Source organism: Ochotona curzoniae, unplaced genomic scaffold (genome assembly GCF_017591425.1).
Source record: "Ochotona curzoniae isolate NIBS_2020 unplaced genomic scaffold, NIBS_Ocur_1.0 scaffold_4506, whole genome shotgun sequence".
Lineage (NCBI taxonomy): Eukaryota > Metazoa > Chordata > Mammalia > Lagomorpha > Ochotonidae > Ochotona > Ochotona curzoniae.
The window spans coordinates 77,013,072-77,036,228 of NW_024467119.1; the positions used below are offsets into that span (position 1 = coordinate 77,013,072).

At 37.8% G+C, this 23,157-nt stretch overlaps 1 protein-coding gene across 4 annotated transcripts in view; it reads right to left on the reverse strand.

Moving 5' to 3' along the window:
* The window catches only part of LRBA (LPS responsive beige-like anchor protein), a 633,639-nt gene that overhangs the window by 189,996 nt on the left and 420,486 nt on the right, over positions 1-23,157 (reverse strand). For all 4 annotated transcript variants that reach the window (XM_040967344.1, XM_040967342.1, XM_040967341.1 and 1 more), the window contains 2 exons: positions 5,974-6,091; positions 3,841-3,943 (listed from right to left, as the gene is read on the reverse strand). In XM_040967344.1, the coding sequence (XP_040823278.1) occupies positions 3,841-3,943; positions 5,974-6,091 (221 nt within the window). The remainder of the gene's footprint in view (positions 1-3,840; positions 3,944-5,973; positions 6,092-23,157) is intronic.

The window sequence follows — 23,157 nt, forward strand, 5'->3', positions numbered from 1 at the left end:
TTTTCCCACATGTACACCTCCAATTTGAGCCACTACCATTTTTAAAGACTAATTCTGTCCTTCTACAAAACTGAGTATTTTCACACTTTCATTTCATTTCATTTCACTGTTTCATTAATTTGTGCTTATTTTTGTACAAATCCCAGACTCTCTTAATTAGAGGGATTTTACAGTAGAGTTTTTAAATTTAGTAATGCAAGTTGTCTATTCCTGTCCTTTTCCAAAAAGCTATTTTAGATGTAACTTCAGTTTGTAGGTTTTCCCAAGAAGGGCTGCTAAGATTTAGACAGGGACTGAATTAATTAGTAGATCTGGGGACAGCAGTCATCTGCCTCACACTAAATCCCCTGATCCATGAGACACTGCTTGTGTCCATTTGTTGAGGTCTGCTTTAAACTTTCAGAAATGGTTTATATTTTTCATTGTACAATTCTAACATTTCCTGTGTGTTTTTTACTTGACGGCTCCTTTTCCTTACTTTCCAATCTGGATCGCTTTCATTTTCTGTCCTTCCTGCCCTTCAACATGTCCTTCCTTGATACATACACCAACGCTTGCCAATGAAATGCTGCACAGAAATGCTGAGAATGGAGGACATTTTAATTTTCCTGAATACGTGAGGAAACGTTTGGATCTTTCACCATTATGTAATTAAGTATGATGTATACTGTGGGAGCTGTGGCAGATCTTTCTTTAATGTGGTGGTGGGGGGATGTGGAAGGACAGCCCGGGGAGAGAGCACTTCCACCTGCTGCCATGGCTGCTGTGGCTGGGAGTGGGCTGAGCAGACTGAGCCAAAGGTGGGAACCAGGAACTAAATGTAGGTCTCCCAAGTGAGTGCCAGGGATGTACTGCTACAGCCAGCATGGGCTGCCTCCTTCAGTATGCACTATGGGTAATGTTTTTCTTTTTCCATACTTTTATTTAAATGAGAGACACAGAGCCTCTCACCCATTCTTTCTTGGCTCACTTTCTCTGCAGGACGCCCACGGCCACATCACGTACACAAGTAGCAGAAACAGAGGCGGCCATGGTGAGGGACTGAGGCTCCTGAGTGAGGCATCTTGGGAAGTCTCCCAGCTGAGGCACCTGACAGGCCCCTACTACATCCTCCTTACTACTCGGACATTTGAACTTTCAAACACTCACATTAGCTGTCTCGAATCAATGCCTAATTAGCTATGATAAAAGTAAAATATAAATTTTCCACTGCTAATAGGCTTGTCAGTAGGAAAATTCTAGTTGTCTTCATTCTTCCCATTCCTTAAAATAGCTAGCTAAACTGCATTGATGTTCACTTAACATTTGCTACAAAAGGAAACAGGATTGCTTAGCTGTCAGGAACGAGGGAATAGGGGCATGAGAAGATATTGGTTTAACGCTAGAACAATGATAATAACACAACATCATAATAGTTAATGAAATACTGAATATCAGCTGAGAGAAAAAATTATAAATGTTCTCAGCACACAAAAAGAGTTACCTCTGTGAAGTGATGGTTTGTTGACAAACTTTATCGTAGTAATCATTCCACAATGCACAAGGCTGTTTAAAAAGTTCATGGGAAATGCATAATACGAAAAAGTGATGCATAAATTTCAAATTTTTTCGCACTAAAAGAAACCTAATATGATTTCTGTTTCCATGAAATCATGAAGCACCCTTGTAAAACTCTTCAAAGTGGTCTTCTATTTCTGTGGTTTCTACTGTAATGAGTCACCTCTCTTTTCTAATCTAGCCACAGATCTGATTTTGGTTATCCTTCCAAAAAAGACAACCTTAATTTCATTGATCTTGAACATGTTTTTATAGTTGCCAATTTTGTTTTTCTGCCCAGATTTCTCCCCCCCTTCTTTCCTTCTACTAATCTTGAGCTTAGTTTAAAAAAAAAAGCTGTAAAAATGTAGTAATCTCATACACAAGGTCCATTAAGTGAAAAATGCAATGCAAAGCTCTGGTTGTGAATGATTCCAATTACACTGGTAAAATGTTTTAGGCATTAAAAATGTTCTCAATTTCACAATATTTGGATTGCAGATAAATTTTGAAATCATTTATTATACTATAACAAAAGCATATAAGACCTAAGTTATTAAATTTAATGTACTTTTATGAAATAAATAAAGCTAGGTAATCATCATGTCACTCAAGAAACAGATCTTCATCAGTCTTCCAAAAGTTCTCTTATGTCCCCACTCAAGCATCACCACTCACAGGTCAGCCATGTGATGTGGCAATTAAGACACTGCTTGGGTAATCCATATTCCATGAGAGGGCCTAGGTTTAGGCTTCAGCTCAGCTTTCAATGGTTACTTCCTGTTAATGCACACCCTAAGAGGCCACAGATAATCACTCAAGTACTTGAGAACCAAAAACCCATGTTGGAGACTAAGAATGAGTTCCAGACTCCCGGCTTTGACCTGGTCTGGCCAGAGCTATTGCAGGTATTTGGGAAAGGAACAAGTAGATTGAGGTGTTTATCTGTTTTTTATTTTTTTTCCTACACCTCTTTCACTCAAATATAATTAATTTTAATATAATTAAATTTTAAAATAAATAAAATGAGGATTCCCAATCAGCAAAAATAGCTTGGTATCCAGACAACTACCACCAGAGATTAGTTTGAACTGTTTCCAAGTGTTATGGAAGCAGAATCATTTGTTTTGGCTTTCTTCACCTAACTCATCCATGAGGCCACATGTAGCAATAACTCACTGACTTTCATTGTTGTATATTCTTATTGTACAATTATACCACAAGTTACTAATCATCATTTTGTTGGCTGACTTAGGGTCTTTTCTAGTTAGAGGCTATGCGGAATAATGCGAATGTGAACACTTTTGTATATGCATTCTGGTTAATATATGTACACATTTCTGTTGGACCTTTTCCTGGGAATGAAACTGTCAAATTATAGGGCACAATGTATGTTCAATTTTACTCAGTATTTCCAAAGATTTTTCCAAAGTGGTTACACAAATACACACTTTCCCTCCCCAGGAGTGCAAGAATTCTGGATCCCACAACTGACCTAATGCCTGCTATTGTTTCTTGCCTTATCATTTGGCTACTGTATTCAGAACACGGAGACATCACACTACATTTAAAAAAAATTTTTTAGTTGCTCTTTTGAGATTTATTTATTTTTATGGGAAAGGCAGATTTATAGAGAGAAGGAGAGACACAGAGAAAGATCATCTATTTGCTGGCTCACCCCAAAATGGTCACAATGACTGGAGGTGAGCCAATCCAAAGCCAGGGGTATCTTCCAGGTCTCCCACGCGGGTGCAGGGTCCCAAGATTTGGGCCGTCCTACACTGCTTTCCCAGGCCACAAGCAGGGAGCTGGATGGGAAGCGGAGTATCCAAAAGATGACCTGGTACCCATATGGGATGCCAGCACATTTTTAATAGCAAAATTCAAAGCATAAGTAAATCATGTGAATTTGAGTAAAAATCACATATCATAATATGACATGTTCTATGGCTTCTTCCTAAAGATAATTTAAAATGTAAAAAGTTACAGTATTTATCAAACAGATAAGAAGTATATCCTGTGAAATGTCTTCATGTTAGTGCTTGGAAATGTTAAGGAATATTTCGTATAATGATTACTTCCTGAGCTCACACTGTGAGGGATGCTCTAAGTACCGCAATTCAATTTACTCAAAATACAACTTAACACAATAGTAAGCATAATTTACCATCAAATATAAAATGGGTCATGCATTTCAAAGTATGTAAGAATATTGAAACGGATTAGTGCCAGTGAAATATTAAGAGATGAGTCATAAGAATATTACTACAGATTATTTTCATGATTCTGTCACATGAACAGTACCTTGTTTGAGGCAATCCAAAACTGGTTCCAACTCCAACACGTGGTAGATAGTTAACCACTTTCTTTACAGTTGCAGGGTCTGGGAAGTTGAACATTACAGCAACTACGACAGATCATTTGTAAAAAATTTTATTCTAATAAAATATTTATCCTTAATTCAGATATCTACTAAACAGAATTCTTTCATTACAATGCATACCAGCTTTTAGTTTTACTATGCCATTGGCAATGTTCATTTCACTTACAAGCTGCTTCACCACAGATAGTTCCTTCCCTTCCCTATACATTCTTAGAATTTCCAATACAATTCTTGTTGTATTAATGTGACATGATGCTGAGATGCTCTTACTGCAAGTACGAATCTACAAAACTGAATTTTAGCAAAACAAATATGTTTCTGTGAATTAAAAATTTTTTAATATTAAATTTATACAGTTACTGTAACACCAAAACCACAACAGACATAGCTATAAAATCATCCATTATACTTATTTCCAATAATGAAGAATATAAAAGTATTATCTTTACAATAGTTTTCAGCTTATACTTCACAGGTTCATGTAACTCAGAACCATGGATAACTTAAAGAAAATGTTTTCCTCCATGAAGTCATATTTAAATGCTTTCTAATAATTTCCATTTCATTGATTTTACATGTATGAGAATATTAGCAAGTAATAAACAAACACTAAGCATCTAAACTGTTCTTTAGGTTAGTCATGTACTAATTTTAATTCCTCTTGAAAAATCACAAAAATAAAGCTATAAAATCATGAGGCAAGATCTGTAAGGTTATTGATTTCAACAGTCTTGAGAATTCAGTCCCATGTTAGTATGCACACCAGAAGTGCACATGCTCCTCCTCAGGTGCTCCCCTACAAGGTGCTCCTCCTCAGGTGCTCCCCCACAAGGTGCTCCTCCTCAGGTGCTGCCCCACAAGGTGCTCCCTCACAAGGTGCTCCTCCTCAGGTGCTGCCCCACAAGGTGCTCCCCCACAAGGTGCTCCTCCTCAGGTGCTGCCCCACAAGGTGCTCCTCCTCAGGTGCTGCCCCACAAGGTGCTCCTCCTCAGGTGCTGCCCCACAAGGTGCTCCCCCACAAGGTGCTCCTCCTCAGGTGCTGCCCCACAAGGTGCTCCTCCTCAGGTGCTGCCCCACAAGGTGCTCCTCCTCAGGTGCACAGGCACCCATGCTGCTGCAGGCTCGAAACACTGGCATCAGCAGCAGAGTACAGCTAATGAAACAGCCCATCATACACAAAGCACCTACAAAACAGCTCAGCACTTACATGAGCATTCCTTTTAAATCCACTATTACATTGGCTACGGGGGATGGGGAATGATCCTAGGACATGGCAGATGACTCGAGCCATGAGGAAAAGGCTACAGAAATGTATACTCCAGACACAAGTATATATCAGAGCAGGAAAATGAATCAGGATGAACAAACCACAAATGTGGAAGGCTCCAATCCCTTTGGAGCAGGAAGAGTGCAGAGGGAACTAAAGCAGTAAACACCCCCTTGATGGTTTTGTTCAAAAGGATAATGTGTGCATCAGGAAAGAGGCAGATGCTGGGGAGAAGTTCACCTCGGCAGGAGCACATCCTTCCCTCAAGGAACTCTGTATTCCTTAGAGATGTATTGTCATAGAAGAAAATAAAACGTATACATAGGAACATTTCACTATGTGCAAGCTTAAGAAAATAACTACTTGCAGATTGCAGAAAAAAATAAGAAACAATTAACCTTCAAGTTTCTAATAATAGACAGAAGAACAAGTAAATACATTTGCTTATCCTTGCCTGGCCCTAAAGGCAACCACCTTCCAGAAGGAGCCGAAGCATCCAAGCAATGCCAAAGGCATGCAAACTCCCTAACTCACTAGATGGATACTTATTCCTCATATTTATAAAGCTTTGCACAATCAGTAATATGGCCAGAAAAGAAATAAACAGAACTAAAATTGATCACGGGGAAAAAAACCACCAATGCATGTGGTACAACATCCGGGGTCAGTAGGAGAGAGGGGAGATGACAACAAGGCATCTAATTGGAAACACTGCTGTATGCGCCCGACTGAAGTCCTAGCAGGAGGGAAGTCAGCTGTGTAACAAGGTCCTTGTGCAACACATTACCTCTGTTGGCCATAAAGATCTCCAGGGCTGTATTCTGCAGCAGATAACGACGAGAAAAAACTGACCGTATCTCTGAGAACAGCCATTTTCCATGAAGTCCCTCTGTATAGGCCAGGATCTAGCAAAGGAAGAAACAATAATACCCAGTAAGTGACAATACAAGAATTAAAGCAGAAAAGGCCCCTCGAAGAACAGCAATTTCTACAAAAAAAAAAAGAATTTAATAGTTACTGTTAATAGTTCAGAGGGAAAACCAAAACCAAAAAAGAAAAATTTATTATAATTTATGGAAAAGAATATTAATGAAAAAGTAGCATCAGATTATAAAGCATTAAATTATAAATATGTATTTGAATGTCTAAAAACAATTATACAATCTACTGCTTCTCAGAAAATATATGTTGTATCAACTGAGTGTGAAAAGTAATTTTGTTAAAAAAGACCTCAAAAGATTACCAAGGACACAGATAAAATCCAGTTTCATCCAATATTATAATTTGCTCGACAGAACTTTCTGCATATTTTATATTGCACAGGACAGTTCCTGACTCCCAAAGCATGCTCACTTTTAAGCACATAGTCACTCAGAAAGCGTAAGGACTGTATGAGGTTAAGTGTCATTTTGTCAGCCAAGGCTCAATACAAACCTGCAGATGAACTCAGCATAATCTCTCTATGGAGGATGTGGTTGTCCGAGTAACTTGTTACAATTCCTGTCATCCCGTGTGACAGACACAGTTGCTTAAAATGCTTTGCCAATTCAAAGTAATCCTGTCTTTACTACTAAGCCACTTGGTTGCTTTGTTAGTCAAGCTTTTTTTCTTTTTTTTCAAAAAGTTCATTTCAGAAGTTTAATAGTGTTGGGAATGCTAGATTCAGCATTTCTCTAAGCCAGTACAGTTTAACATTAATAAAGAAAGTAAGATGCATTTGCTATCGAAAGATGATGAAAACCTAGGCAAGCAAAGTAGGCCAAAAATGAAGATACAGCTTTCGGAAGCAATTACCACCAAAAAACATAAAGAAAATCATCTTTGAAAATCATCTTTTAGGCAGAATAAAGGAGAACAGAAGAAAGGAAAACAATGAATACCAAGAATTTGTCATTTCACAAACTGTTTCTAATCATTTTTGTTTTGCAAATCCCAAACACAAGCAAATCTAAATTCTTCAAATTCAAACGCAATTTCCCAGAGGGAAAAAACCCTTCATTAATTGAATAAGTATGAATTTCCATTTCTCTACAGAAATGATTCTGTTTCCAACATGACCGGATCTGGAAAATGGGTACAGTTCTAAGGCGGAGTGTTTTTTGCAAACCAAAAGTAAGCAAGTTCCAAGCACAACCATCACATGAGCTTTCAGTTCTGACTGCACTGACAGAAATCCTGCTGACTCAGTCACACAACCAGCAAGTGTGAAGGACCAAGAGAAGTTCAGCGAGGACAAAAGGTCTAGTAATACAACCAAGACATTTTAAAATTACTTCTTTATTTTCATATTAGTCGAGACACAGAGATCTGCCTTCATTGTTCAGTCCCCAGAAGCCTGCCAACAGACAGGGCTAGGTCAGGCCAAAACCAGGATTCTGGAACTCGAGCCAGGTCTCCAGAGGGGACAGGACTTGAGCCACTACCAGCTGGTGCTCAGGGTCAATCTCAGCACAAGGCTGGACTTGGAGCCAGGCACTGTGACGTGGGGTGAGTGTTTCCTCAGCAGCTTCTTAGCACCTGGCCCAACACCTGCCTTTCCAGACATTTGTAAAAAGCAGAACTGGCATATATACCTTTCTTTCACTGTGACCATAGGCACCGTGCCTCAGTGTACACCACAAGGGTTCACAGTGGTTCCCCATCTGGCCTCCCTTTTGTTCTTACCTCTAAAATCTACAACCAGTGACGAAAAAAACAAAACAACCCTTTTCTTAATCAGATAACACCACTCCTGTATATCATCCAGTGACCTCCCATTACATGTAAAATAAACTCTTCGGAATTGTTTATATAGCCTTACATTTGGATCCTTCTCATGAGCCAAACTCATTCCGCTGTGGGGCCCCGAGGTTGTGCTTGCTTTCCCCTCTGCCTGGAATGCTCTGCCCCCAAGTCTCCACGTGGTCCGCTTATTCTCAGATTCTGATTTCTGCTCAGTGTCACCTGCTCAGAGCATCTGTACAATCCACACCTCAGCCCAAATTCTTCAGGCTGTTCTTCGTGACGGTTAGCACTTTCTGTAGTTGTACTGGCTTGTCTATAGCCTCTGCTGCACTAGAACCCTAGCATATAAGTTGTATTGGAGTAGAGTCTGAATCCACTCCATTTCTAGTGTATTGGAAAATACTTAACCAGAAGTAGCTTTTTTTTTTTCCCTGAGTGATTGAGTGAAATGAAAATATATTGTAATCAATGACCTGAGTTAATATGGCCTAAGTTAATTTTGCCTAGCCTGTATGGTATTTTTTTATATATCCACTTTTTGAGAGGCAAAGAGAGCAACAGACACACAGATAGACAGAGGGGGAGAGAGAGGGAAAAAGCTTTCCCATTCACTAGTTCATTCCCCCAAAGCACACAAGACGGGTTCTGGGATGGGTTGGATCCAGGAGCTGAGCTCTAGTCTCCCGTGTTAGTGTCAGGGACTTGAATGCTTGAGTCTGCTCTGATAGGGAGATGCAGGCAGGAGCCAAGGTTGCGACTTGATTTCATGCACTTGCAGGTGGGAACAAGAAGGCTCCATGACTGTTCTAGCTGGCCTACACAATGCTTTCAAAAAAGGTCAGGTAGCTTAAAATACTGAGAAAAAAAATGCATATGACATAAATATTCTGATTTTTGGCTTCTCAGGAAAAACTGAAAGTTGTGGCAAACCTTAATCCATATGCCACATGAACTCTCCATTTTGACAGTTCCACTTCCCTCATTACTAATATGAAATAAGCATTAACTCACTTGCTATCACCTGCCTAGTTTCCATTGACAAATGAGCTTGCCACCCTGGATTTACCAAATATTACAGAATCTAATATATGTTCTCTAACTCTTATAAATCAACATTCAAAACTATTCTATTTCTAAGAAAAATGAGGCCCAGACATGTTACATACTTAATACAAATTACTCTGGCAAGTTAGTGGCAGAATGTGGCCTATTCTCAGGTTTTCCAAACCAAAAGTCCACACCACATTTATAGATATACATAAAAAAAAGGTTAAAATATTTGTCCAACTACAACTCATCCACATTTGTTTTCCTGCACTTGGATTATAAGAGGAGGAAAGCAAGAGAAAACAATAAGAAACCTGCAAGCTTTGAGATCTGCTAGGAACATCACACACACACACACACACACACACACACACACACACACAGGACTACAGTCTACCCCATATACCTGCAAAGTTATAAAATAAGAGGTGATGTTAATAGCAAAGTTGCTATTCATTGCAAACGCATGGTCATGCAACTAAAGATTCAATTACACTCTAGAGTACTTCATTTATTAGCAGAACTATATACACTAAATCAACATTCAATTTATATTCCATTAGAAAACAGTATGGTTATTCAAAGATCTGCTTGAAATATAACAAGTGTCATGCTCCTGTAAAATCTGTTTTATTACCAAATGTCAGAAATGTTCAAAGCCAAATAAAATGACATAATCCCCTTGCACTCACTACTCAACCTTACAAAATCCAAATGTTACTGCATACAGTTTAAAAACTAATGAAAGGATGACAGATACTGTTGAAATTCCTATGTACAAGCCCACCTGCCCCCACCTTCCGGTTTTGTCACAATCAATTGTTCTTCTTGTTTTGAAGTTAACCATCTCTGCATAAGTTTTTATGCAAGCAGTACAAACAAACACAGATAGTATCTAGAATTGCTCCACGTACTTCAGATATAAAGGAATATTTGTGTACTTTTTAAAGTCGTTTCCAAGGTTTTAAAGTTGAGAGAAAAGAAAAACAGGACAGGAAAATTATTTCAGGATGCTGCAGATATCAAAATTTTAAATTCTGCACAAAAACACGAGTCTCATTTTTTTCTTGAAAGAAGGGATTTAAAAAATGAAATTCTACAGCTACAGTCAAGCCAGTTGGAGTTGAAAAGGGAAATGAAGAATCTCTCACCTAAACAAACACTAGCTGAAACTGATATGATATTTCAAAGTATTCATTAGGCAAAGGTGTCCATTCTGAAAAGCAGCTGAGGCCTGGCTAGGCAAGAGAGGTTCATTTCTGATTGGAACAGGATATGCCTGGTCCGAGGCTTCACTTCAAAGTCTCCAGAGTTCAATTAAAACTGGATTAGGTGGAAGCAGACCCTTCTTTGGGACTTTCTGTTCACTGAAACTCTACATACGCTGACAGCACCCTAGACAGAGGTCTAGCCCGCTGATGAATCAGTTGCTATGGAAACGGTATCATTACCATTGCTCTGCAGTTATGACCCCAGGTCCAGAATGGCTTGAAAGCCTGCATCCACAGCCCTCTCTTTGAACGTTTGCCACCTTCATTTATAATTATTATTATTGAATTCAAGTTTAATTTTTTAATGGCCTATTTCAACAAAGCTGGTTTATTAGGTAAGGCTGCATTAAGGGTGCGAGAAGCAAAGGAAATTAGTGTTTTCACACACACATACACACACAGATATACTTGCATATATATAATATACATGTACACATAATGGACTCTTTGCAATTGATTCTTTATATTACAAAATCAAACATAATTCCTGAAAATTATTCAAAGCTGTGCCTTCTGAAAAAGAACATATTATTTTCCCCAAACAATACAAACATTCTTCCTTCTATAATACAGACACTATGCTAAGTAAGAAATTCTTTCACCTTGCTGCATTATCCTTAAAATACTCCTCAATTTCTCAGTATCCATCCAATTTGCAAAAGCTTATCAATCTATCCAGACACAAGTCTGGTTTTTTCATCCTCACTAAAGAAAAAAAGTAGAAATATACATCTATTTTTCAAACTTAAATGGTACTCTTATTGAATAGTGAGCATTTTTTAAAAGTGAAAAAGTTAAAGTGATGTATGTTTTATATAAGTGAAAAGGAAGTTTTGTTTAAAAGACAATAAAGCTATCCTAAAAGAATTTTAGAAGTTGCCAAAATCCTTAACAGAGAAAATACTAAAGGGTGATAATATGTGCTATACTTAAAAAATAAGCAAAAAGAATTTCTCAATCAAAAAGATTTTTTAAAATACTATCATTAGTTTTTAAACCAGGTTAGTAAACCATATCTCAATTGGCTCCTAATTTCCAAAACAGTTTCATTCTTTCAGACAATTCCATATTAATTTCTGAGAGTTTGGTTATAGAATAAAGATCATATGCAACAACAATGGTATTTAAAATTTTAGTTCTAAACTTCATAGCTACATTTATGTCAAGAAAAATGTTTTAAACCTAATAAGCAAAATATAATTTATAGTTTTTTTATTTGAACAAATAAGTATAAAGTAATTTTAATCAAATATTTTCCAGCTGGATCACTATGGTAACTTTTTTTTTTTACTTTTGTATAGTTTTCTCTGAAACTTGACATCGGAAAACAGTAACTAGCTTACTCTAATAATAATGAATTATGGTTTAATGATTTATATCAGCACGAACCTTAGTTTTAAGTTTTTAAAGACATAATATTTAGAAAAATTTTCAGAAGTCCCTTTTGCATGTGAGCATGACGTTCAGTTGCTTCCGGTGAAACTTCAGGATGGTAAATTTTTATTACATCTATACCCGCGAAAACCTATGGCGTCCCCAAACTTCACAAAGGACAAGATAATAACAAAAGTGAGAGCTATGAAGTATAAAATTAATTTAATCTTTTAAATTAATTATGAGTCATTCACTCTTTTTGGTCTCCACAGTGTCATTTCCTCCTGCTTACTGGTCCTACGATGTAGTATGGTATTCGCCTCAGCGTTTTCATGGGTGACAAATTCAATTAAACATATTCATTACTCTAATGCTCTGCCTGGCAGTTTTAGTCAGCATGAAAAATTAAAAATATATAAATAAAATGCATTCTATGACCTCTGTATTGATTGGGCTAAAATGGCTTTAGCCTGGGTGTGGAGGATGGGGCAGCTGGGAGGGGCGGGAGGGGAAGTCACAAACACACACGCTCTTGTGTTTTCTCTTCCAATTACTGAGGGAGATGATAAAACCACAGCAAATGATGTATCAGCTCATTTTATCTTATCGCTTTGGGGCTAGGTGACAATGAAGTTCATATTTCACTGGCTCCCATTGAAGATTGTGAAAATTACTTGCCCTCATGACCTGAAATTTCACTAGAAGACAGAAATTTCTCTTCTGCAAAGTAATGCAATTTTTCAGATGTCAACCTTTAGCCCAGCTTTAAAAATTAATTTCATTTATATTAACCAATGATATTGATATTTTCACAGGACGCTCTTTGATACATGAAGCACGGACTGGCAAATTGATGTTGCTTTAGATGGGTAAAACTACTTTACTTGGAGCTGCTGGAGCGGACAGATTTATGGCAAACTGAAATTCCCATTTCATAATTTAATATTTGTGCCAGTGTGATGTACCTTTAGGCTCCAGGCCTGTAAATAATCCAGACTCTTCACTTGGTTCTGTTTTATTTTCAATATTCCTCAGCTTAAAAACAATTTGCATTCTAAATGATACTTCATAAAAGCCATCTCCACCGAACTGGAATGGAATATATAGCTTAATAAGTCAAAAGCAAAATGCAGCAATGAAAAAGACAAAGAAAGTATTTATTTCTTTGCCAACTCACTGTAAACTCAGTTCTTGTAATACCTACAAATTTTTATGAAAACAGAATCTAAATTATACCAAAAAAAGGATATTCAGCAGCACTATCAATGACGGGTAGTACACTTGATTTCTCCTTTCATGGCAGCACACAAGGTAAAGAACTGTGTGAGACTCACTGAACAAGAGCAGAACCTAAATACACAAATTGAAGTCAAGCTACCTGGATTTTGATCTGTAAAACTCAAAGAGAAGGAACAGAATGAACTTAAGTATCTGAATTAAAATCAAGGAGCCTGGGGTTCAAGGTACCCTTTACAACCCAAGCACAACAAAAACAAAGCCATATGCCAGATTTAGCACACACACTGTCAACTGGTACCATCTGATTTTTAGTATTAGAGATACAGAATTACCTTTGATATGCATAAAACAGAATTTTTCATATAAAATTTTCATCTAGTAAGAATGTTGCTGAAAGACAGTCTGACATTGTAACATGTTTTTATTACCTTTATCCAACAGAGTTTTGCCTAATCCAAACAGCACCTTACAGCAATCAATAATCTTTAATTAACAAGACAAGTAGGACACAAATATGCATACCATTTATGCATTAATCTATGCTCTTCAAATTAGAAATAAGCCCAACAAAGACATTTCTCTAACTAGGCTTTTTTTTAGACGTTTTTCTAAATTGGCTTTTTCCCAAAATGTATGGACACTTTCTACATTCAAATTGACTTTTGTAGTTTTAATACGAACAATATGCAAATTGCTTTGCCTTGAAAGCACTTATCCTTAACTCTTTAAGAATGGTATGTGGAAAATCATAAATTATGATTTTTCCCTTTAGAAAATATTCTTAGTTACTTCTTGGAAACTTGGGAAAGTTTCATGCTGAATTCAAGCTATAACATATTTTTGTCTATTATTCCAAACATTGATGATATGATCACAAGCTCTCTACTCTGTTTAAAAATAAGCTTAAACTTGAACTAATACTACTGACTAATTTCAAAGACAGTGAAATATTTCATATGCTATCTCTCTACTCCATGACCATGATTCCTTTATGAACTGTCTCTAACTCACATTGGGATCAATAGCCTTTTCTTGCTACTTAAACAAAATTCTCCAGTCAGAGGAAACTGTCTGACATCTCAACTATTTTAACAAACTAATGGGTAAACCTTTGTTAACATTCAAAAAATCTGTTTGGGGTTTTTTTTCCCTTGCCTTCAAGAATAGCAGAGAAGTAAACAAACAAACAAATCAAAATGGAAACAAAAAATTTACACAGAACTTGATACTTAAAATTTAAAATCTCCAGGTCAATTTTTATTGACTATTAGATGAAAGGCCTTTCACCTTTTCTTTTCTTCCAATTCTTTTTCTTTTCTTAATGTTTTCAACTTTCTTCTTGCCATGCATGACATCCCTGACTTACTTGGTGCCCACTGATTATAAATGAACAGTGCAAGTTTTCAATTACATCCACAGCAGAACATGAACCTGAACATGATGCTCACATTTGACTTTAGATGTAACTATCAATAAAGCTTTCTCCTTAGAGGATTTGTAGTTTATGAAACTTTATGAATATAGTTTAAGTAAGCTGTGTGATGTAACCGGCTGTCAGTGCGTAAGTTCTTACTGTTGCCCACTGCTCAGCATACTGGACCGGAGCCTTTAATGAGGCTGGCCTTTGTCAACCTTTACTCACAATCCCGGAAAACAGAAGAAACTCTCTGTGAGATGCAGTTCCAACTCACAAACCACCCACAGTCTAAGACTCAGTGAAGGTACTCACGCAAGCAAGCAGAAAAAAAACTAGGTGGCAGGGGAGAATGGGAAACCAAAACAGAACTTTAAAAATTATTATTATTTTAAGATTTATCCATCTTATTGGGAAGGCAGATATATTCAGAGAAGGAAATACAGAGAAAAATTTTCCATGCAACATATTGTTAGGGATAAACTCTTTTAATGATACCAGATTATCTCACCAACTGTCTTGTTTATAGATTGAATAACAGCATCTTAGAGTACAAGAGACGGAAGCAGAGAACTGAAAGGAGCAACATAAATCCACAATATAAACCAATTCCAATATTCCTTTCTCACTAGTAGGATGAAAATTAATAAATAAAAAAAATGTAGAAGACCTGAATAAGATCATTGACCAACAAGAGCTAACTGACATTTAGAGAACTCAAGTGCAAGACACATATACAATCACGAATATGTTTTGGACTGAAACCCAGTCATTTGAAAATTGAACCTATTCAAATTATATGTACACATGTGTACACTGCTTCTATATCTGAGAAGGCAGCAGGAGATGGCCCAAGAACTTGGCCCACTGCCTGCCATAAGAGACCCCAGGGTACACTTTCTGACTGTGACCTGGATCAGGCCCAATCACTACTGCGAGTTGGGGTAACAGTCAACAGATACAAGTTCTTGTGCTCTGTCTCCACTCCTCTATGCTCCCCTCATTCAGTCTTTCAAATAAACAATGAATTCTTTGAAAATTCAATGAAACCAAGAAAAACCATACTTAAAAAATAATCAGTAAAATGGATGCACCCCTGAGCAGACTGAGCAGGAAATAAGAGAGAAAACACAAATCAACATCAACACTTAGAAATGCCAGTATCAGGAACATCCGAGTAGATTAAAGAAGACAACCTTAATGCAATGGATAGATGTCTTGACAGACAGAAATTACCAAAGCTCCCTCAAGAATAGATAACATGAAAACCTATTAAAGAAAATGAAGTTACATTTTCAATCTTACCCTTAAGTTAAAAAAAAAAAAAAAAAGGAAAAAAGTTCCCATAAAGAAAGCCCCATTGCAAATTATACCAACTAGTTTAGTGTACTGACTCTATGCAAAGTTTATCAGAATAACAGACAGGGGGAAATACTTGCCAGCTCATTCTTGACATTAACATTACTCAGGTGTCAAAACCAGACAAGTACATCAAAAACACACGAAAATTCAACGAACATTTCTGCTAAAATAGTTAAACCAATCAAAGACTTCCTTGTCTTCAAATTTATTGTGGATACCCTAAAAACTAAATAGGTCCCAAGGCCCGGCGCCATGGCCTAGTGGCTAAAAAGTCCTCACCTTAAACGTGCCAGGATCCCATATGGGCGCCAGTTCTAATCCCGGCAGCTCCCTTTCCCATCCAGCTCCCTGCTTGTGGCCTGGGAAAGCAGTCAAGGACAGAATGCCTTGGGACCCTGCACCCGCATGGGAGACCCGGAAGAGCTCCTGGCTCCTGGCTTTGGATCAGCGCAGCACTGCCCGTTGTGGTCACTTGGGGAGTGAATCATCAGACAGAAGATACTTCTTTGTCTCTCCTCTCTCTATATATATATACATCTGACTTTGCAATAAAAATAAAATAAATCTTAAAAAAAAAACCTAAATGGGTCCTATGTCTTCTCAAACACTAAGAGAAAGATTATCACAGAGTATATACAGCTTTCCTTCACACTTCTCAAAAATTTCTACATCAGCTTTCCTTTGGTAGTGTATTCCAACTAGATTTTAGTAGAGTAGCTAAATTCTCAGTCTTCATACTTAACATTGACAGATTTCATTCTATAAACACACGGGGATACAAGACATAGAAATAAGACAGTTTCTAGCCCCTATATTAAACAAGGTAAGTTCTACCACAGAGTCCTCTAAACCCTCAAAATTTTTAAAAAGATTTATTATTATTATTTTTTATTGGAAAGGAAGATATGCAGAGGAGAGACACAGAAAAGATCTTCCATCTGCTGCTTCACTCAATGGCCAGAGCTAATCTGAAGCCAGGAGCCAGGAGCTTCTTTTGGGTCTCCCATGAGGGTGCACGGTCCCATGGCTTTGGGCTGTCCTCCTCTGCTTTCCCAGGCTACAAGCAGGGAGCTGGTTGGGAAGTGGGGTCACCGGGACACGAACCAGTGCCCATTCAGGATTTCAGTGGATGCAAGGCAAGGAATTAACCAGTAGGCTATCATGCTGGGCCCCAAATTCTCAAATTTAATGTCTAAACAAGAGCTCATTATTTTCCCACAATTGTCTGTTGGTAGACAGTGACACAAACAGCAGGAAAAGCATACAGAATTTGCAGTCATTGTAAATCCTGGATCTCATTCCTTTTGATCTCATTGGCTTCTCACTGATTAACAAGCTCAATAGATTCCTGTCTCCCTATTACTACTGATATCCTTCTGCTATTGGTCATATTTGCCAAAACCGACACAGTAAGTTATCATCCTTGACTATTTTCATTTATGAATCTTAAGTTCCAGTTATACCACGAAATATACATATTTTCAACCATAATGTGCTGTTTCATGCTTACATATCTAATGTGTTTCTGTTGGTCTTTCACCAGGAATGTAACCTCTTTTAATGCACACAGTAGAGGCAATGGTGAGAGTGGCTGGATTACAGGAATAGCAGATAATACCAGTAGCAGTAGTAGCAGCAGCAAACACAATTTAAATAAAGGTCATTATTTAGTCAGAACTGTGTTAAGTGCTCCATTTCAGTTCTATCAGCTGATCCTCAAAGTGGCACTGTCAAATAGGTGTTGTGCTTATCATTTCATAAATGAGGAAACAGACTTTAGAAAGACTGGATAATTTAGTTAAATATCACGTACCTTCATAGCCAAGGATACCAGACTTCTAACACTGTGCTCCAAGCTGATCTATGATATTTCCAACACAGTAAATGGCCAAAATGACATTTCCAAAGACCTTTGACTCCCCAAGCTCAACTCCCCACTACTGTGATACAACAGGTTTACTAGAAACTCCATGTACTTATAATGTCCCCCTCACTCAGCAATGAATTCATTAAAGGCAGTCAGTGCATTGTAAGGCCCAGCTGGGATAAGTGAGGGGCAGCCTAGGAGGAGGCTGAGAAGGGTGGCTGATAAGGTTGCACCTGGAGAAGGCAGCCCCTCATCAGCCAGCAGCGATGTACGGATACACCAAGGTTGAAGGGAACCTACAGCACTCCACAGCACCATATAAGGCACATTCCTTTGTTCCCCAAACCCCATCTCACGATAAAAATGACCCCTCGTATCCCCTGGATGTGACTTTTCTGGCCTACTATCTGTTCTGGACCAATGAACCTCACCCAGGAGCGCTTCCAATAAAGCTTGTTTTAAGCTGAACTCTAGTCTGTGTGGATTTCTGGTTCTGAACATGAACTCAAGTGTTACATACATATCATTTATTTTTTTTAATCACAGAGTACCTGGTACATCATAGAGTTGATCTAAACATAGATCAAAGATAATGATGGGAATTAACAGCTTAAGTAAAAATTCACTCCCATTTCTTGCTTCTAGCATTGGGCGTAAAATGGAATAGAAAAGACAGATCTCCACATATGTTAGAAAATGGGCTTTGCATCAGTCCTTGGTGGGGCATTTGGACACACCCTGATCAAGGTTGACACAACTTGTCCATCTTGCAGACTTACTAAGCTGCCTTCTCACAAGCACTAAGGGATCTGGAATTTATTATATAGTTCACTTTAGAAAGAAACTATTTTAAGAACAAAAATGTGGATGCTTTTTGCAGAATGCAGGTTTGTATTCCTACAACATATGCTGAACTCCTAACTCCCAATGTGGGGCTGTTCAATGATTTGGCCCTTGGGGGGCCCTCAATAATAGGTTCAAAGCTGACCTTTATCTAACCTATAACTTTAAACTATAACTTAAAATCATCTTTCTAAGCCAGAGGGATAATAAAAAAGATAATAACATAGCACATTTATGAAACCAGTACAAATTTAATGCCTAAAACTTAAAAAGCAAGATAGACTTTCAAAGGGGGGGGGGGATCATAGAGCAATTTCATCACTAAGCAAAGATATAATGTCTCTAAATAAGCCATAACAAATGGAATCCAGCAAAAAAGATATTTGCTTGGACTAAAGAGGTAGTTCAATATGAAAAGACACAGATCATAACCCTTCTAACAAAGCATTAGCACTAGGGGTTGGCCCGGCCACCAGTCAGGATGTGCACATCGCATGCTGGAGTGCTGCTTCACCTGTTGGCTACAACAGCGTCCGGTTCAGCTTTCTGCAAATGCACCTGACAGAGCAGTGGGTGTGTAGTAATCTCACTGCTATTTCCCAAGATTGAACAATGAACACAGTCATGCACCAAGTGACTATCTATGCCTTCCAAAAGCCCCTAATCACATCTTCTAAGCATTTGTTTTATTGAGGTATCTTTTTATTTTTTGTGTATAATACTAGATACAAGTAATGTTTTGAAGATAGAACCAGAAGTCAGCATTTTGGCAGAGGGTCAAACCACTGCCTGCAAGGCTAGCATTCCGTAAAGGCACTGTTCAAGTCCTGGTGTCTTCACATTCTGAACTGCCTTCCTAATTTACCTGGGAAAGCAGCAGTGGATGACCCACACTGGGAGCTGCAGAACTTTCAAGGCTCCTGACTTTGGATTAGTCCAGCTCTAGCTGCTGCAGTCATTTAGTGAGCAAATCAACAAATGGAAGACTTGCTCCACTGCTTTCCCAGGCAATGAGCAGGGATTTGGATCAGAAGTAGGGCAGGCAAGACTTAAATCGGTATCCATATAGGATGCTGGAATCCAAGTAAATCTTTTTTTTTTTTAAATGAAGATATTTTCCCTGTCTGAGGTTTGCCTATTTAGTCTGTCTCATAATCAAGCAATCTGCCTTCTGCAATGATAAATGATTTCTGGGGCTTTGTGTCTTCTATAAACACATATTTTTAAAGATTTTATTTATTTATTGGAAAGTCAGATATGCAGAGAGGAGGAGAGACAGAGAGGAAGATCTTCCATCTGATGATTCACTCCCCAAGTGAGCATAATGGCCGATGCTGCGCCAATCCAAAGCCAGGATCCAGGCACCTCTTCCAGGTCTCCCATGCGGGTGCAGGGTCCCAAGGCTTTGTGCCGTCCTTGACTGCTTTCCCAGGCCACAAGCAGGGAGCTGGATGGGAAGTGGAGCTGCCGGGATTAGAACTGGCGCCTATATGGGATCCCAGTGCGTTCAAGGCAAGGACTTTAGCCACTAGGCCACGCCGCCGGGGCCCTATAAATATATTTTTAAAGTCAATTTGTCCATTTCCTCAAAATGGCTACTAAAACTTTGAATGATGTTCAGCTGAATCTATAGATAAATTTGGGGAAAAGTGACATCCCTTCAATACTGAGTTTTTAAATCTATGAACCTGTCATATTTTTCATTTGTTTAGGTTTATCTTCTCCCGTAATATATCATATTTTCAGTAGGTATTACACGTATTTCAATAAATTTGCCCTAAGAAGCTCAAGTATTCTTATGTTGATGTTTCTATTTTCAGTTGTGGAAAACAATTTAAAATTTCTGAAATTTTTATTATGTGGCTGTTGAGAAAAACCACTTAGCCTCACTGGCAGAATGTTGTAAGTATTTTGGGATTCTCTCCACACATAATAGGACTGCTTACAAATAAAGTTAGTTTTATTTTTTCTATGCAGTTCATCTGGCTTTTATTCCTATTCCCTATGTTCCTGAACTGGCTGAAAACCTAGCACACTGTTGAATTTTTAAAAAATGGTGAATATGGATATTATCCATATGGATTCAGTTGTAAGGATAAAATCATTCAGTTTTTACCACTTAGTATTACCTGCAGATTTTGTAGTGTCCTGTTCCGGGCTGATAAAGTATTATTTCACTTTGTTAAGAGTCTTATCATTATCAGGTACAGAATTTTGCCAATTTTTCTCCCAGCATCTACTGCAATGAGATTTCCCCTTTGTTCATGGTGAACTGTAGTGATTATTCAAAATAAGCCTATATTCCAGAGAGGCAAATGGCTACCTGCTCGTGATGGACCGCCTGCAGTAAGTACGGCTGAATTTGATTTTCTACTCTTTTTTTTAAAGGTTTTTTTTTTTTTCAAGCTATTTTCACAAAAGATATCAGTCAAGTTTTCTTTTATTGGTTTTCTTACCAGAATTTCAATGATCTAGTAAAGTCAGTTGGTAAATGTTCTCTCTACTTTAAACAAAAAATTGAAATTTATATTAGGTCTTCCTTACATGTCTGATAAGAGTTGATCAGGAAAGTAAACTGAACCTAGGCTCTAGTTCTGCATGGGTATTAGGTTTGTCCTGAATTTCTTAAAAAGAAACTCATCTTGTTTCCTTCTAACTCCATGAGATTTGGAGGTTGCAGTCTTTTAGGAATTTTTTGTTCCTTTCATCCAAGCTGTTTAAGTGTATCCTTTGGATGGCTGTTAGGAGCTATAATGTTGTCCTCATTTACTCCTAGTAATAACCTTCTCTTCTCTCTTATTAATCAATCTGGTTAGATGCTTATCAGCCTTATCAAACTTAAAAAACAGCTTTTAGTTTCACTGGCTTTTTTCTATTGTCTTTTATCTCTATGTTTATTGAATTTCCTTTTTTTTTTACATTTTATCATTATTATTATCATTTTATGATACAATTCCATAGGCTCCTGGCATTTCCCTTATCCCCTCCCCAATCCTCTCTCCTTTTATCTTTACCATGTCCTCCTTTGGACTTTCTTTGGATTTAATTTGTACTTCTAACTCTTCAATGATGAAGTTTAGGTCTTTAATTGTAAGTTTTTCTTTTCCTAAGGTTTATTTATTGAAAAAGCGGAGTTACAGAAAGAGAGAGCGATCTTCCATCTATGATCTGTAACACAAATGGCTGCAGTGGCTGCGGCTGGGCAGGGCTGAAGTTAGGACCCAGAAGCTTCTTCCAGATTGCGCACATGGTGCAGGGATCCAAGCACCTAGGTCATTTTCTGCTGCTCTTCCAGGCACATTTGCAAGGTGTTGGATTGGAAGTGGTGTATCCAGGACACATGCTGGCATTATTGATGGTTCTTAGCCGCTAGGTAACAGTACAGGCCTCAACTATAATTTTTTTTAATCATTCTTACTACATTATTGATTTATAAAGTGATGAATTTTAACAGTTACAAATATTCCTCTAGGTACAATTTTATCTGCTTCTCACAAATTTTGGCATGGTGAAATTTTATGACTATAAAATATTGCCTAATGTCCCTTATGGTTTCTCCACTAAAAATAAATATATAGTTTTTTAAAAAGAATGTGATGTTTAATTTGAAAATTTTAAGAATTTTCTAGGTATCTTTTTAAAATTTTGAACTTCAGTTCCATTGCTCTGTGGATAAAGACCAGAATGTCTATCGCTTAAACTCTATGAAATTAGTGCACCTAGTCTTGTAATACCAAATCTCAACCAATCAGAGTTGAGAAGCGAAAGTTTTAACAGGGGATCATGAAGGCTCTGTCCCTATGGATGGACTAACTTTGATACTGCAGAGGTCAGCTTTCTGCTGTGAGTAAGCTTATGATAGAAGCTGGTTCTGGCCACTCTCGATCTCTTACCCAAAGAACGCCTTAGTCAGGTAAGATGTAACAAGAAAGTCCTAACCATTGAGGGCACCTTGACCTTCTACTTCTCAACCTCCAGATCAGATACAAAACAGATTTCTGTTGAGGCCAGTGCCATGGCATAGCAGGCTAAGTCTCTCCCATGGTGTCGGCATCACACATGGGTGCCAGTTCAAGTCCCAGCTCTCCCCTTTAATCCTGCTCCCTGGTAACATGCATGAGAAATCAACAAAACATGGTCCAAATCCTTGGGACCCTGAACCAATGGGGTAGAACCAGAAGAACCTTCTGGCTCCTGGCTTTGACCAGCCCAACTCTGGCCTTTGCAGCCATTTAGAGTATGAACCAGCAAATGGAACATCTCTCTCTCTCTCTAAAACACTGACTTCCATAAAAGAAAAGTCTTAATTAAATGAATAAATAAGTTCTACTATTCATTGCTATAAATAATCCAGTCTATAGCATTCTTCCGTACCAATGGAAAATTGAGTGAAACTCATTTTAATAAGTTTGAAATATTATAGATATTTCTAATTACTAACATCTAATATTAATAAGACCATTAACATTTAAAATAAATATTCATATGGTTGCATTTAAAACCATTATCTTATTTTCTGTTCTTTATTTGGCCCACCTAGTGTTCATTTCCTTTTCCCTTCTTTTTCAACCTTCTTTTGAACAGAATATTTCAAAAAAAATTGTTTTTAAAAGGCTCAGGGAAAGAAACACAGAGAGAGCCCTCCCATTTACCAGTTCACTTGCACAAATGCCCACAATAGCCAAAGTAGGTCCAGGCCAAAACTTGGAGCCAGGAACTCAATATAGGTATCTCACCTGAGTGGTAGGGACCCAATTATTTGATCCACTACTTGCTACCTCCAAGGGACACATTAAGCAAGAATCCAGATTTAAGAATGGAGTGGGCACT